This window comes from Carassius carassius, chromosome 18 (genome assembly GCF_963082965.1).
Source record: "Carassius carassius chromosome 18, fCarCar2.1, whole genome shotgun sequence".
NCBI lineage: Eukaryota > Metazoa > Chordata > Actinopteri > Cypriniformes > Cyprinidae > Carassius > Carassius carassius.
The window spans coordinates 9,411,571-9,428,572 of record NC_081772.1 but is presented as its reverse complement, the minus strand read 5'-3'; the positions used below and the strand labels follow the sequence as shown (position 1 = coordinate 9,428,572).

The window sequence follows — 17,002 nt, the reverse complement described above, 5'->3', positions numbered from 1 at the left end:
GATTCTGCAGGGCGTGTGGGTCAGGTGGTAGCCGAACAGACCGCTCGATTGCAGGAGCTACGTAGGCAACTTCGATCGGCTAGCCCACAGTCAACTGAAGCAGACACACAAACTCTTCAGGATGAGCTCCGACTGACTCTCCGCAGAGAAAGAGAGGCCCAGAACCAGCTTACTGCCCTGCATGTCACCCTGGCATCCCACCAAGACCAACTCAAGACCCAGGCCTCAGATATAGAGGCTTTGAGCAGGACTTTGAGCATCAAAGAGGAAATCATCAAGGTTTGTGGCTAGCCTTTAAGTTTAAAATTAGGGATTTGTAGGTGTGGGTGTTTATTGAGTTGATTTATTCAGGACTTGCAGATGCAGTTGGTGGATCCGTCAGATTTACCACTAGTAGAGCAACTGACCCAAGAGCTACAGATGCTGAGAGAGAAGGTGGAACATCAGGACCCTGCCTGCAGTAATCACAAGGTAAGCATATCAACAAAATATCCTGAGCTTAAAGGAAATAAACTGAATGAGCATTAAACTACATGACTTGTTTGGTACTGTACAGTTTCAACTGTTTATACCTATTTTGTATGATTATTATTTTTTAAGCAGGCTATATTGGATCCACTGGTGTCCATGGAAACAGGACATGGGGCTAAATCTCATGCTGACTTTGGAGGTGGGGGCGGGCTGCAGTTTGGTCTGTAATGTGGCCTCCTGGCTGCAGAGGACAAAATGATGCTTTGTGCATTGCATTGCGATTATAATTACTAGATAAGCTTTTTCTGAGATTAACCAGTGTCTGAATTAGGAACAACTTAAGACTGAATTGTGCATTTTTAGTTATTTGAAGCCAGTAGAATCTTGTAGATGCTATCGTAATTGATTCTAACAACATAATGTTTACTTATATTTAATCTTACCTGTGTGCATGAAGTTTTTGAATGTTTCATTTTGTTTTTAATAGTTTTAATCATTTATATTTGAGCTCATTTTTCTAATATTCCACATGCTTAAATGTTATTTATTAATTTAAAGCAAAAAAAAAGTTAATATATAAATTTGAGGACTTTAAAAAGTGGGTCTTATGTTATTTCACTGTCATTGTACAAGCCTGTAAAAATGCACTCTGGAAAGACTGAAGTACAAAATAACAGTTTCATTGTATTTAAGTGCTGCTTTGTTGTTTTAGAATAATGATTTATTCAGTAGGTGTAGAGAATATATGTGACCCTGGACCACAAAACCAGTCTTAAGTCACTGGGGTATATTCTTAGCAATAGCCAAAAAAAAAAAAAACACCACTGTACGGGTCAAAATTGTTGATTTTTCTTTTATGCTAAAAAAAAATCATTAGGATATTAAGTAAAGATCATGTTCCATGAAGATATTTTGTAAATTTCCTACTGTAAATATATCAAAACGTAATTTTTGATTAGTAATATGCATTGCTAAGAACTTAATTTGGCCAACTTTGAAGGTGATTTTCAAAGTATTTAGATTTTCTTGCACTGTCAGATTCAATATATTGTTGTCTGATTCTAACAAACCATACATCGAATAGCTTATTTAATTCAGCTTTCAAATGATGTATAAATCTCAATTTCGAAAAATTGACACTTAAGATGTGTTTTGGGGTCCAGGGTCACAGAATTGTGTCTCTGCATGCATAATAATAACTGATGTTTGTAGCATGTCATATAGAATTCATGTCATGTACATGTCATATTAGTGTTGAGTTGAATACATCATGTTACTGCCTAACTAATGTCTTTATGGACATTTACATAATATATGTGTTGTGCTTTTTGATAAGTTAGATTTTTTTTGTATGTACCATGATCATTTTCACTCTCAGTAAATTATTTGATGAAATATACTCAATCAAAAGGAAAAAAAAAACCAATGGGGTGATATGGTGAAAATGTGTTTATTTGTACTAGGACATAGTGGCCCTTGGGCTGATCTTTTCTCTTCTATATCTTTCTCTTCTCTTTCCATTCTTTTCCATTTTCCAAAGTCACAAGCACAATCAGTGCCCAAGTTTAAAGCTGCACAGTAAACCTAACCAAACACATTTTCTTAATATATTTAATTTATCATTTATATATGATACATACAGTATATGCGTTATGCCGCTAAAATAGTTGATAAGTCCTAAACACGCCGTTTTGGACATTGCTCTGTATTGTCCTGTGACACACAATCCAGGTTCTAAAATCTTAACAGAAGCCAGTAGATTTGGATTTATATCAAATCTCTGTCGTGAAATTGTCACATTACTCTGTCCATTTGTAAAATAAATGCATTGCACACTAAGCATTAATTCATTAATTTATAGTGTTAGCAGCTTCCACTTTATAAAAAAAATATTTGTAATATTCCTTAAAAGTAGAATCTTTTTGGCTATAAACAGCTATCTATACCTCTTTCTAAAATCCAGTATCACTGCAGTTTTTAATATTAGTTTATGAAAATAATGTTGTTCATTGTTAGTTCATGTTAATTCAGTACATTAACTGATGTTAGCAAGCACAACTTTTGATTTTAATAATGCATTAATAAATGATGACATAGACATCAACTAAAATTAATAAATGTTGTAGAAGAATTGTTCATTCTTAGCTCATATTAACTAAAGTAGTTAACTAATGAACTTTATTGTAAAGTGTTACCCTTTATTTTTTAATTCTATTTTAAAGTTAGACAAAAACATAATAATAAAAAATCTTGTTGAATAGTCTGTTAACTTGTACAAATCATATTAACTCCTACAGTACTGTAATGAATCCAGAACTGGTCGGTGCTGAGTTTTGAGTATTTGAGTCTTTCTACTTGTTTTTGTTGTATACTGGCCTGAAGAATCTGTTTGTCATTGAGAGTCAATATGGTGCTGGGTTAGCTTGGTTTTATGGTAGAATAGTTTGTGAATATGCTGCAGATGAAAGGTTACTCAGAGAAGCCCACTGTCAGTAAGATGACCCTCTTTAGAGTATTATGTCCACTAGTCTCCATATAGACACATGCAACATAAGTGTATTGTATAAAAGCATTTGGGTGTATTTCTGCACTAACAATGCAACACTTTTTCCTTTAGGATTTATATCAGATGATGGAGAGGAGGATGATGAAGACTGCAATAGTGAGTTTGCAGACTGTGCCGAAGACGAGGAGTGCTCCAAATTGACAGCTCGGCCTTTGGTCAGTATACAGGTACATTACAACATGTTGAAAGCATTATAGTTTAATGTAGTTTTATGTCTGAAGGTATAATATAAATACAGCACATCTGAAATATTTTGCATTTATATTGAGTTTCAAAAATTTAAATTCTAGCTTGTTGCAACATACAAAAAAATTATTCTACAACCATGCTCACTTATACTATACAATAGTATTGGCAAATCAAATTTATTTACATAGCACATTTTATACACAAAAATCATTTTAAAGTGCTTTATGTTAAAAAATCTGAGATAATAATTTTTTTAGGAATATACAAATTAAAAAAGATCTTATGTAAATAAGAAATAAAATACAAATTTAATACAAATAAATTATTAAAAATAAGAAAAACAAAGAGATTTGTATTTTGAGCTTTTATTTTTATATTTTCAGTTTTCTTTTTGTCTTTATTTTTGTTTGTGTACTGTTTTTGTAATGTTTAGTCATTTTATTATGTGCTTTTGTCATTTTTATTAGTTTTTGTTGTAAAAAAAATTGTCTATTTCTTTTCCTTTCATTGAGCTGTGATCAGCATAAAGGTCTTCAGGGCTGCCAGGATGCAGTAGCTGAGGGTCCAGGACTGGTGGAGGTCAAGCTGCTGGTGGAGCAGAAGGGGGCAGTAGAGAGAGAACTGATGGAGCTCAAGTCCCAGTTGGAAAAGGCTGGTTTCTCCTCTCTCTCTCAAATGAGGTACAGTTATCTGTGCAACAAATTTACAAAAGGATATTTCACAAATAATAAATGTTAAAGAGTGTGTGTGTCCGGTACTCCTAAAACAGGAAAGCTTTCTTAACTCTACACTAATTATGGTTACAGGAAGAAAGCCTCAGAATGATGGACAGAAGAGCACGTCAGATGGACAGTCCAACGGACAGCTGGTGGATGCAGTTGGTGTAGAGGTGAGTTTGCTTTACAGCTGAAGGTTAATATCGTCCATGGGTTTATAATGCAAACTTTCATACATGTTTGTATTTCAGCCCAATGAAAGGGATCCAGTGTGTGGCAAGATGGTGCGACTGAAGTCTGACTTTGAGCAGGTCCAGCAGAGAGCTGTCACGATCGGTGTTACAGGAAACACAGGAGAGGGAACCAATTGCAGGTAAGTCCTTTATTTAAGGGGTAATCCAAAGGGGTAAACAGTCCAGGCAGGGTCAAAACCAGAATATCCAAACAGAACATAAACAAGACACGAAGACAAGGTAAGGCAAGGCAAGGCAAGGCAAGAAGCGACGGACGTGAATAACTATAAACATTAAACAAGGACTCCGTGACAAAGACTCAGACAGACCGGGTATAAATACACAAAAGGATAATGGGGAAACTGGAGACAGGTGGGGAACAAGGAGCAAGGAGCGGAAGACCCCCATAGCCGTGTGGTCAGGGCGGAAGGCCCCCAGGGCGGAGCAGAAGACCACCACAGCCATGTGGTCAGGACCAGAGCCCCCCAAGGCGGAGCAGAAGACCACCACAGCCATGTGGTCAGGACCAGAGCCCCCCAAGGCGGAGCAGACCTCCGTGCGGCTGGACCAACGGGACGACGAAACTCTTGTAGTCCCCTGGTGTCCTTACTGGACTCCAGAAGATTGGTGCTGGCCTGACACTGCTCATGAAGATCATTGGTGACTTGTATTTGCTCATGAAGATCAGAGGTGACTTGCCTTTGTTCATGAAGATCACCGGTGACTTGACTCAGTCCTTGAAGATCACCGGTGACTTGACTCAGTCCTTGAAGATCACCGGTGACTTGACTCAGTCCTTGAAGATCACCGGTGACTTGACTTGACTCTGAAAGGTCAACGGTGACTTGACTTGACTCTGAAAGGTCAACGGTGACTTGACTTGACTCTGAAAGGTCAACGGTGACCAGCCTAGTCTCTGGAGGATCCGCGGTGACCAGCCCTGACTCTGGAGGATCCGCGGTGACTAGCCCTGACTCTGGAGGATCCGCGGTGACTAGCCCTGACTCTGGAGGATCCGCGGTGACTAGCCCTGACTCTGGAGGATCCGCGGTGACTAGCCCTGACTCTGGAGGATCAGCGGTGACTAGCCCTGACTCTGGAGGATCAGCGGTGACTAGCCCTGACTCTGGAGGATCAGCGGTGACTAGCCCTGACTCTGGAGGATCAGCGGTGACTAGCCCTGACTCTGGAGGATCAGCGGTGACTAGCCCTGACTCTGGAGGATCAGCTGTGACTAGCCCTGACTCTGGAGAGTTCACTGGCACCTGACTCGACTCTGGAGAGTTCACTGGCACCTGACTCGACTCTGGAGAGTTCACTGGCACCTGACTCGACTCTGGAGGGTCAACTGGCACCTGACTCGACTCTGGAGGGTCAACTGGCACCTGACTCGACTCTGGAGGGTCAACTGGCACCTGACTCGACTCTGGAGAGTTCACTGGCACCTGACTCGACTCTGGAGAGTTCACTGGCACCTGACTCGACTCTGGAGGGTCAACTGGCACCTGACTCGACTCTGGAGGGTCAACTGGCACCTGACTCGACTCTGGAGGGTCAACTGGCACCTGACTCGACTCTGACTCTGGACAGGCGGCCATCTTGTACTGTGGTGCTGGGCTGGCGGCCATCTGGGGTTGTGGCGCTGGACTGGCGGCCATCTTGTACTGTGGCGCTGGACCGGTGGCCAATTTGGGCATTGGCGCTGGGTTAGCGGCCATCTTGTGCTGTGGCGCTAGGCTGACGGCCATCTTGGGCTGTGGCGCTGAACCGGTGGCCAATTTGGGCATTGGCGCTGGGCTGGCGGCCATCTTGTACTGTGGCGCTGGACCGGTGGCCAATTTGGGCATTGGCGCTGGGTTAGCGGCCATCTTGTGCTGTGGCGCTGGACTGACGGCCATCTTGGGCTGTGGCGCTGAACTGGTGGCCAATTTGGGCATTGCCGCTGGGCTGGCGGCCATCTTGGGCTGTGGCACTGGAACGTTGGCCAATTTGGGCATTGGCGCTGGGTTAGCGGCCATCTTGTGCTGTGGCGCTGGACAGGCGGCCATCTTGTGCTGTGGCGCTAGGCTGACGGCCATCTTGTGCTGTGGCGCTGAACCGGTGGCCAATTTGGGCATTGGCACTGGGCTGACGGCCATCTTGGGCTGTGGCGCTGGAACGTTGGCCAATTTGGGCATTGGCGCTGGGTTAGCGGCCATCTTGTGCTGTGGCGCTTGGCTGTTAGCCAATTTGAGCAGTGGTGCTGGACTGGCGGCCATCTTGGGTTGTGGCGCTTGGCTGGTTGCCATCCTGGGCAGTGGTGCTGGGCTGACGACCACCCCGCCGGAAGAGACAGAAGTGGCTGGGGCATCCCACCGAAGCCGATGCTGCAGGTAGCGCACGAATTCCCAGAACTCCAGTGTCTCTAACTGCGCCATCTCCTCCCATGGCACTGGATCATCCAGCCCGCCATTGAAATAGTCCTTGAGGGCCGCATCGTTGTAGCCCATGCCCTCAGCCAGGGACCAGAACACCTGAGCCAGGGCACCCACTTCATTGCCCTCTTGGCGGAGGGCGGTCAACCGAAGGTACTTGGTTCGCCGCTCCGCCATCTTGGCTGGGGAACGGAAAAATGACATACCGCTGGTTCCTACTGTGACAGAGTCCTTCTGTCACGATCAGTGTTACAGGAAACACAGGAGAGGGAACCAATTGCAGGTAAGCAATCCCCATGATACACACCGTGGGAACAGGAGGACACCTAGTGGAAACCCAGGGAACACAACCCAGACACTGTGACAAGAGCTTCAGGAGAGACTCATGTTGTCAGAAGCCACAATTCAAGCTCAAGCCGAACAACTTAAAGACTACAGAGAACTGCTCAGTGAGTATTTGCACAAGCTCATCAGTGAAACTGCTGATAGAAATCTTTGTTAACAAATAATGCTCATATTTCCTAAAAAGCAAAAGTTACTTAAATGTATATAGTCTGAATGTATGTAAAATAAAATGGTCAAAATAGTGCATTTGATTATGTTTAGTTATTTCAGGAGAGCAGGTTTTCAAAACAATGACAGTTTTCAAATTATATTTTATTAAATGTTGATGCATTAAAATGATTATATAGAATATCTGAATTGTTGATAACTTAAATGATTCTTTTGCAGATATAATCAGATGCCATGTAAAATGCTTGAGTAAAATGGAATAAAATGAATAAATCTGACAATATACTATATATTGAAATATTATATTTACTACTTCAATACTATAGTTTTATTAATACTATACTATTTTATACTATTGTTTACTATACAGTAAAAAAAAATTCTATAATTAAATTTAAAAAAAGGTTGCTGACTCACAAACATAAATAAAAAGCATTATATGAAAAGTTTCAGTTCCTTAAACACCTATCTGTCTGGTCTTTTGTGTAGCAGAAACATCAGTACAGCAGGACAATAAGCAGATCCAGGTGGACATCCAGGATCTGGGGTACGAGACATGTGGCCGCAGTGAGAATGAGGCAGAGAGAGAAGAGACCAGCAGCCCAGGTAGTCTCATTTGGAGTTACCACTAGGGGGCGTTATGTCTTAAAATTGTAGTGCCTAATTTTACTTTTTAAACACTATATCAAAACAACTTCTTGTAAATAATGAATATGTCTTTCTCTGCTGCAGAGTTTGATGATCTGGAGCTGTGCACATCTCCCTCTTATCATGATGGGGGCTCTCAGTGGTGGAGTTGTCCCAGTTCACTGAACTCTGGGACGACTGAACATGATGTGACATACCTGCAGCAGCTGGTAGAGGACCTGCGTCATCAGCTCTCCCAATCTCAGGCTCTGATCCATAGCCTGAAGACCCAAACACGCGATCACACTTCAGTCAGCTCTCTTCGTGAGGTCAGCTGGGGCCTGGATAACTCTGAGGCACAGAGTACAGCTGAGGAGGACGAGGGCTGGCAGTCGTCTGATGGCTTCGGGTCTCTCCCCCGCCAGCCCAAGCAAGACCGAGAGCTGCAGGAGCTCGTCTCCCGTGTGACATCACTGGAGGAGCAGCTCAGGAAGGGCAAAGGTCATTCAGAAGATGGCAAAGCTGTGAATCGGCCGGGGTGAGTACTGTACATTAATGTGATGTTAATATAATATTATTTATGTAAATCCAATTAGATTATAATATGTATAAAGTAACATAAATTCAATAAAATGTAAGATTATTGCAGTTTATCATGTTTAGTTTTTTAAATATATTTCATTTAATGTATATGGCATTTTTATAGAAATTGTTTTTTTATAGCGTATGTTTGTGTGTGTGTGCGTGTATAAATATATATATATATATATATATATATATATATATATATATATATATATATATATATATATATATATATATATAAAATGGTATTTTTGTTATATTTATGATATATTTCCATAATAAAAGATTTTACTACCATCAGAACAATTAAAGATTTTTTTATTTAATCAGTTTATCAAGTAATTTATTCTATTCAAAATTGAATCAGTTGATAGCACTAACAATGTCACTGTATTTTCACTGTAAGTAATACTGCTACTTTCACTTTTCTCCCTGCAGTAAGTTTGACACGCTGATCTAAGCACAGGCCCGTGAGCTTTCTCACCTGCGTCAGAGGATGCGGGAGGGCCGTGGCGTGTGCCATATTCTGACTCAGACCCTGGGAGACACCACCAAGACCTTTGAAGAGCTGCTGCGCTCTAATGACATTGATTACTACATGGGACAGAGCTTCAGAGACCAGCTCTCCCAGAGCATCTCACTCGCTCAGAGAGTCAGCTCCAAAATCAGCGGCCGTGAGTGAAAAATGCATAATTACCAACATACATCTGATAATATCAGAGTTTTTCTGTAACAAAAACATTGCAATTAATTACTTTATCATATTACAGGGGATCACTCTGAAGTCCCAGATGACAAGTCAGGTCACGAGCTGCTCGCAATACGGTGAGTCAGCTGAACATGTTATTGATCATACCTTGTCATTATAGCACTTCAGAACTGAATCAGGTTCCCCATTGCTGTCAGTACACTAAATCAGCCAGAACATGTGATGAGTATAGCACATTGGCGATATTGATTTGTTGAGATTTGTTTTAAATTGACCGACTGTGCTGACACACATTTCAGTTTAAACTCCCAATAAAGAGCCTTTGAGGAGTGCTTTAGCACAGCATCTTTTCCCTTAGTAAAGTAGATTTATTACGTAATGCTTAGTTTTGGGAGTGTGTATATTTGCTGGCATGATCACAGAGCTTTCTGATACTTTATTGACTCGGGACACCAGCTGTGGTGAGTTTCCCACACAGTAAGCATCATGGAAACGTTCGGTCTGGAGATGGATCATTGTGAGGGATTATTTCAGTAACGAGACATTGTCAAGTGAATCCTTCATACTGTACATCCTCTGACTGGTTAGGTTTTAATATTGTCTTTTTTTATTGTAAAAGTCAAGTTCAACTCCATTATGCTATTTCTTAGAATCAAATATGTTGTTATGGTGAAAATGGCACTTTTTTTTGCCCTTTTTATAGTAGATGTGACTGTAGACATGACCCTCAATATTGAGTGGTTGTTTTGAGGTATTTGTTTCCAGTAGTCTTTTCTTTTGTTTCTCTTTTCTTTCATAATCTCTTCACCTACACCTCCATCTGTAACTCACTCGGTTCATTTCTACCCTTTCATGAGCACTGAAGTGGACTTATTTGACTTTGCCTGCAGGCCCGGTTGAGTGATGCTATATGCTAATGCTAATGCGAACTGTCAGAAGCTTGCTACATAATGTCACCACTGGTTCTAGGGTGTCTCGATTTTAATCGGAATTCATGCCCTTATTCCGTACCCCTTCAGAATGGCTACAGGACATGAGTCTTATATTTACATCCTTTATGCCATGATGCATTGTGTTGAGCGGTAGTCAATGGGTGATCATGCATGAGCTGGGAGGCGCTGTTGTATATTGTATATTGAATGGAAAGGTGTAAATGTAATCTTTTTAGAAATATTTATGAAATATATTGAAACTTTTTTTAACGTTCTGTTGGCTCGTCTAGATGGATTTGCCTGATGAGAAATACCTGATTGTTGCACTGCTAGAATCAAGTTCTTCTGCATCCTTTTACATTTTTGTGTGTCCATGTTTTGCTGGATGTTCTTGTGTTGAAGAGAATGGAGAGAGAACCACTGGACATTAGAGGAACAATATTTGGTTCGGAATATTTTATTAAGCTGTTTTCTTTTAAGAGTTGATTGATTATGATTTCACTTTTTTAACTTTAGTTAGTGTGTAATGTTGCTGATAAAGCATAAAAAACATCTGCAAAGTTATGATGCTCAATGTTCAATACAAAGGGAGATATTTTCTTTTAAATATATTGCTGTTTATGGACTCCAAAAAAGGCTAATAAGGACTACAAAAAGCTTCTTACCAGGTTTTTTACATCATGAAGCATGAACACAAACAAAATCTAGCCTTTGAAAAAGCTGATCAACCACCCTTTTAATGCCGGAATCGATTGAGATTTGGCTGTTAACCGGATTTCGCCCACAGAACATACTAAAATTTATTTTGGAATTATCATTTTTATTTTTCCCTCAAAGATTTATTTCTTACAGGTACTAAAAGAATTGTTGGTAACACTTTAGAATAGGTAACACCTATTAGTTGCTTATTAGCATGCATATTACTAGAATATTAGCCATGTATTAGTGCTAATTAAGGACTGGTTAATGTTAATGCCTTATTCTACTTGACCTTATTCTACATCTCTAATCTTACCCAATACCTAAACCTAACAACTACCTTACTCTTAATAAGCAGCTAATTAAGAATTTGTAGAGAGAAATGTTGTGGTTAATAGTTAACTAGTGTTACCTATTCTAAAGTGTTACCGAATTGTTAAAGAAGTTGTTGAGGATAGCTCAGAGGAACTAAAAAACTGACCCATTATGTTTTTTATTATTCCCATCCCTCCCTACTGCACAAAATCATGAATATTTTTTCCAAGGGACCATTTAACTAATAAGATAATTCACTTCTTGCATCACAGTGGATCTGTGGTTTTAATGATGCCCAGATGCACGCCTGGATTTAACCGTATTTTGTTGCCAGTCAGCTCATTTAGCTGGGGTTTGTAATTGAGTGAAAATGGAGGGGATTTGCATCGGTTTGATGTCCTGGTTGCTAGCTGTGCTGTGACCATCAGGCTCTGGATTGGGTGTTGACTCCTTCGCTAATCAGGTTAAGTTATTAAAACCTCATGAGTGAAATAGGTCAGAGGCAGCTAAAGCTGACAGAGAAAGAAAGAGAGAGCAATAAAAATGAGAAGACAGTGGAAGAAGAAGACCACATGCGAGGCTTTGTGAAAGAAGAGCGTGACTGAATGGCAAAAGAGGACATTGACATTATCCTGTCCGTGGAAGTGGATTTACTCTTTGGTTTTTATTTTGCTTGGTTACGGATATTACACCATACAGAAACAAGAAGTAACTTGATGCAACCATGAGCAACAAGGACTAATTTTAAAAGCGTATAATAGTTTGGATATGCTTTATGTTTGTTTATTGGAACACAGATGTGTCCCTTTTGACTGAAGCACCCTGTTTATGCACAGAGGAACGCATCAGCCCAACAGCAAGGACCACGCATACTCGCACACTTCACCATGAGGGATTGTTGTGTTTGAGGGCTCATGGGGAAGGACGTTACGTTTCAGGAAGACACTCTGATTACCCTTTTCCTCCTTTGGGAATAAATAGAAAAGCACAGAGGAACTGGTCTCCAAGAAGAAGGACTTACTGAACATTCAACTTCAGTGGCTTTTGTTTCTTTGAAATCGAGACGAATGGAATATAAAGTTGGCTTTGTAATTATTAGTTCCTGAAGGATGTGTTTGATCTATTGTACAAGAAGAACTTGAAAAGGAAGAGGAGTTTGAGTAAGACCACGCTTGATGTCACAGCAATTAGTATTTTTGCCTTTGTGTATGTATTAAAACTCTGTTGTGGTTGGTAACTAAACAGAATTTCTCTCAGAATTTGGGATTTGTAATCTCGGGATTTACATTGCTCTTCGTCCAACTGCCTTCTGGGGATTCCCAACTCCTCCCCCATCACTACTCACAATCTGGGCAAACCCCTCAGCCTTAGTCACACGAATGATCACAACCCAGTTACCACGGAGAGCCAGTTGACAGGCGCTACTTCGACTGCTGGTCCTGGGGCCCCTGACCTGCTCCTCTGTGTTTCCCAGCCAGCCAAGGGTTTGGAAAGCCAGGATGAAGTGGCGGTGACTGGGTCTCAAAGGAGCATAAGGGTTCAGGCAGGTCGGGGGGGCCATGGCTCCGCTGTGGAGGTCCATGCTGTCCAAAAGCCGCCCCTTGTACCGTGAATCACTCTTTTCCTTCTCTCTGTGGGAATGGCAGGTGCAGAAGAGAGAGTTGGCCATTCTCAAGAAGCAGACAGAAAGGGAGAGAAGAATGCTGCACAGACAAATGGAGAAGTAAGAGCCTTGAGGTGTTCTACAGAAGTAGATTTTAAAAATAAAATTGAAAAGAATCATAAAATTTGACTATTTAAAGCTATATTTGTGTTTTTGTACTCTACTGTTTAAAAGTTTTAAGAATTAAAAGCAGTCTTCTGTGTTCACCAAAACATTTGATTGGTCATAATACAGTAAAAACTGCAGTATTGTAAAGTAATATTACAATATAAAACTTTTTTAAAACCTTAAATTTACTATTTTTTAATAAACTAAATGTAATTTATTCCTGTGATGGCAAAGCTGAATTTTCAGCAACCATTGCTCAAGCCTTAAGTGTCACATTATCCTTCAGAAATTATTTTAATATGCTAAATTGGTGCTTAAGAAACATTTGTTATTATTTAATGTTCAGACATATGTGCTGCTTAATATTGTGTAAATATTTTTGGATTCCTTGATGAATAGAAATTTCTAATTAATCTTACTGACTCCAACTTTAAAAAAAAAGTTTTCTTTGTATTTTACATGAGTTGTGCTATTTGGTCCCTTTTTAAAGTGTTTTAAAATCAGTCTCCTGTGGGGTTACATTTCAGTTCGGATTTTGTGTTTTCGAAGACAGGTGTCTATATTGGTTGGTGTTGGTCCTGTTAAATTTTGCTCCATATAACTGTGTGTCACACTACTGTGTCGATGAACTCACACAAACATAATGATGAGGATGGGCAGTCTTTAACAAATCCACAGAAGGTAAATCCAAACAGAGAGAAGGTTTGCAACACGCGTAATATCGACAAGACCCAACAACAATGAACAGAAAGAAATTCATTGTGGGTACACAATTAGCCCAATGCCCAGCATGCAGGACACACCTGGAACGTGGCAAACAGAAAATGGTAACAATTTGCATGTACAACATGCTTAATTTGTATCCACATTAGCATAATAAGCCCAAAACTCACTTTTATCAGATCCTGACATTTACATTTATTAGTTTAGCTGTTTTGACTTACAGATGAGGAGAAGCGTGACACAGTTGCTTCATCATATGGATGTGCCACATTAACAAAAGTAATCATAAGTGGGAATTGCAGAAGTTTTTTTGTTTTGAATAATTCTGAAAAGTGAGAACTTTGTTTATATTCTGATAGTGTAATTATAGATTTCTTGTGTTTGCAGATTGTGCTCATTGTTTGTTTTTGTCATAACCCGAGTAATTAGCCATCACTACAACAAGCAACGGGATATTTTGTTGATCATTTGGTTTGTATTTCTGCAGCTGGGTAGCCCCGCCCACTGTGAAATAGAATTGGTCCTACACTGTACATTAAGCATCAAATATCTTCTGATTGGCTTACAAACAAAGCTAAATGTCATTTTTGTCTATCCTCAGGCTAAGTAAGGAGCTACAACAGAAAGACAAGCTCATTGAGGCACTACGCTCCAAACTTGGCCAGCAACAACCACGATTGGATACGTCTACTAGCAGTCATGCCCTCTCTGTGGCTACAGACCAGTCAGACAGGACCTCTTTTGTGTCAGATGGCCATGGCTCAACCAATGAGGATCTAGAGCTGTGCTCCGAGCTAGACGCTGCCAGCGAATATGGCCAAGAGGAGGCAGCGAGAATTGCTACAGGTTTTTAACTTTATTAACATCATATTTCTATATTTTATTATGTTCCCTCCCCTTTATCATATTCCGGTTAGTTTCTCTTCCTCCTTTTTTCATTGTCCATCTGTATTGTTTCAGACTCGTGCGATCATAGAGGCCCAGCCTCATTACATTCATCCAATCCTCCATCTATCACTTCATCACACAGCCACCAGTCCTTCAAAACCTCTCCCAGCATGCACTGCACACCACATAGGCCAATGGAAACCCAAGCACAGACAGGTAGGAAGAGCGAGGGGTACCAAATCACACATGCCCTCATAACAATGTTATTTTTTTCACTATGCGCACTGCCGTTCAAAAATTTGGGGTCAGCAAGTTTTTTATTTTTTATACTGTTTATGGTGTTTTTATTTAAAATAAATAATAAATAAATCATTATGAACTTTCTATTTAAAAAAGGAGTCTTGGAAAAAAGCTTGCTCTTTTCAATACTGATAATAAAAAAAAATGTTTCTTGAGCACAAAATCAGAATATTAAAATATTACTTAAGTATCATGTGACATGTATCACTGAAGACTGTGTAATGGCTGCTGAAAATTCAGCTTTGAATCACAGGAATAAATACAAATTTAAAGTATATTAAAATAGAAAACAGTTATTTTAAATTGTAATAATATTTTAAAATATTACTGTTTTATTAGATTTTTGATCAAATAAATGCAGCCCTGGTGATCATAACAGACTTTCAGAAATATGAAATAATCTTTTTTTATTTATTATTAGTATTATTTTTTATTAATATTGTTTTAAAAGTTTGGGTGTGTTCCATAGACCAGCTGTAACCTGTTTCTAGGCATAGACAGTCTCACTCAATGAAGCATCTGTAGCCGTTTCTTTGTGGGTCCTCCCATTAGGCCTCTCTACTGTACCTCTGTCCAGCTCCATTTCCTTCTCCACTTCTCTCCACTGTCCTGAAATGTCTTCTCTGCCTGTGTTTGATCCTCAAACTCAACCCCTGAGAACCTGTCACCATTATGGTGGGAGGTTTTCCCTGGCAGAGGTTCACCAAGAGCTTCAAATGCTCCAGAGACAGCTTGGAAACAGTGAGCCTGCATTTGAGTGTTTGTGGCACAGAATGATTCATACTAATTCTGCCACTAAATCACTATCGGCAAGATTTGAACCCTTAAGTGGAATAATGCTATTGCCAAATAGAAATCAGAGATTGAATTGAAATACGGTAAAGATATCTGATGTTAAACCAAACATTTTGTCATATAAACCTATGAAGTCATTGATGCATCATGCAGTTGTTGAATGTTCAAGCACTAATATGCATACAAAAATGATTTGCTTAATCTTATTTCCCCATAATAATTTCCAAACTTCCTCTATACAAGATTAAATTGAAGAAACAATTTACTAATGAAAATGAGATTTTAGCATGAAAAATGTTATTTCTTGCATCTAAATTTTCATACATTACTGAAATCAGTCATTGGGAGATTAGATCACATTTGTCTTCATCCCCTTCTGCATCTTCTTTTATTTATATTATCATTATATTATCTTTAATATTTTCAATATTGATAACAATTAGAAAATGACCAAAAATCAGCAATATTCAAATGATTCCTGAAGGATCATGTGATGGAGGAATGACTTCTGAAAATTGAGCTTTGCCATCACTGTAAAAAAAAATTACATTTGAAAATATTCATATAGAATACCATTATTTTAAATTGTAATAATATTTAAAAATATTAATGTTTTACTGTATTTTTTATTAAATAAATGCAGTCTTGGTGAGCATGAGAGACTTCTTTCAGAAACATTAAAAAATCCTACCAACCCCAAACACTTTGACCAGTAATGTATATACTCAATCTTTTACATTCTCTCCATAATATTTGGTTTTCTTATCCGGGTAACAGGCTACCATGGTCCTCAGATCAAACCCCTTCCTGCAATTCCACTGGGCTCCCTTACTCAGCCTGACCATAACAGCTTACACCCACTATCCCATCATGCCTATGAGCAGTCACCTTTAAGACCAGGCATGTATGGAGACGTGTCCTCTGGTTCCTCTGGGTATCAGTATACAGGTTAGAGTTAATTCTAATGCTAACATATTGTTATCATATATCGTTTTGTAAAACTTATCCTGCTCTTTTTAATCAATGCTTTAGGTGCAGAATTGATAAAAGAACACTTAAGGGAGATTCGCACACTCCGGCGGCGTCTAGAAGACTCTATCCAGACCAATGACCGTCTGAGACAACAGCTGGAGGAGAGATTGGCCTCCTCTGACCGAAACGGAGGTCAGAGATTCACACAATCATATTCACCAGGTCAGTTTGTTTATATTATATATTGCTTGTATGTTTTGAATGTGTCTATATTTTCTCTTACCTTTCACTAGCAGGGGGAGCGCCCACTAACATCTATATCCAAGGCCTTGATTCTGTCAGTCAACTGTCCAATGAGATTCGATCACTGAAAGAGGAAAATTATGCCTTGCAGAACCAGCACCAGCAGGCCAGGACAGGTAAGATCTTAGTCCTACTATGTTCATAAGGAATACTTCATACCAGCTTTAATATATATAATATAATATATAATAGTGTAAATGATCAAGCAAATTTTCTTCTCAGTGTTCACAGTGGAAAAAATAGCTTAGTACAAACAGTATACATTCAGTATAGGCATTCAT

The 17,002-nt window shown here is 39.6% G+C and overlaps 1 protein-coding gene across 1 annotated transcript in view; it reads left to right on the top strand.

The window, feature by feature from the left end:
* Positions 1-17,002, top strand: part of LOC132091705 (myomegalin-like) — a 29,612-nt gene that overhangs the window by 6,539 nt on the left and 6,071 nt on the right. Inside the window, 17 exon segments of the mRNA XM_059497839.1 lie at positions 1-279; positions 352-471; positions 601-670; positions 3,089-3,204; positions 3,812-3,881; positions 4,033-4,115; positions 4,194-4,278; positions 7,592-7,708; positions 7,835-8,267; positions 8,753-8,988; positions 9,085-9,139; positions 14,065-14,309; positions 14,424-14,567; positions 15,204-15,392; positions 16,224-16,394; positions 16,479-16,610; positions 16,712-16,837. Of these exon segments, the coding sequence (XP_059353822.1) occupies positions 1-279; positions 352-471; positions 601-670; positions 3,089-3,204; positions 3,812-3,881; positions 4,033-4,115; positions 4,194-4,278; positions 7,592-7,708; positions 7,835-8,267; positions 8,753-8,988; positions 9,085-9,139; positions 14,065-14,309; positions 14,424-14,567; positions 15,204-15,392; positions 16,224-16,394; positions 16,479-16,610; positions 16,712-16,837 (2,671 nt within the window).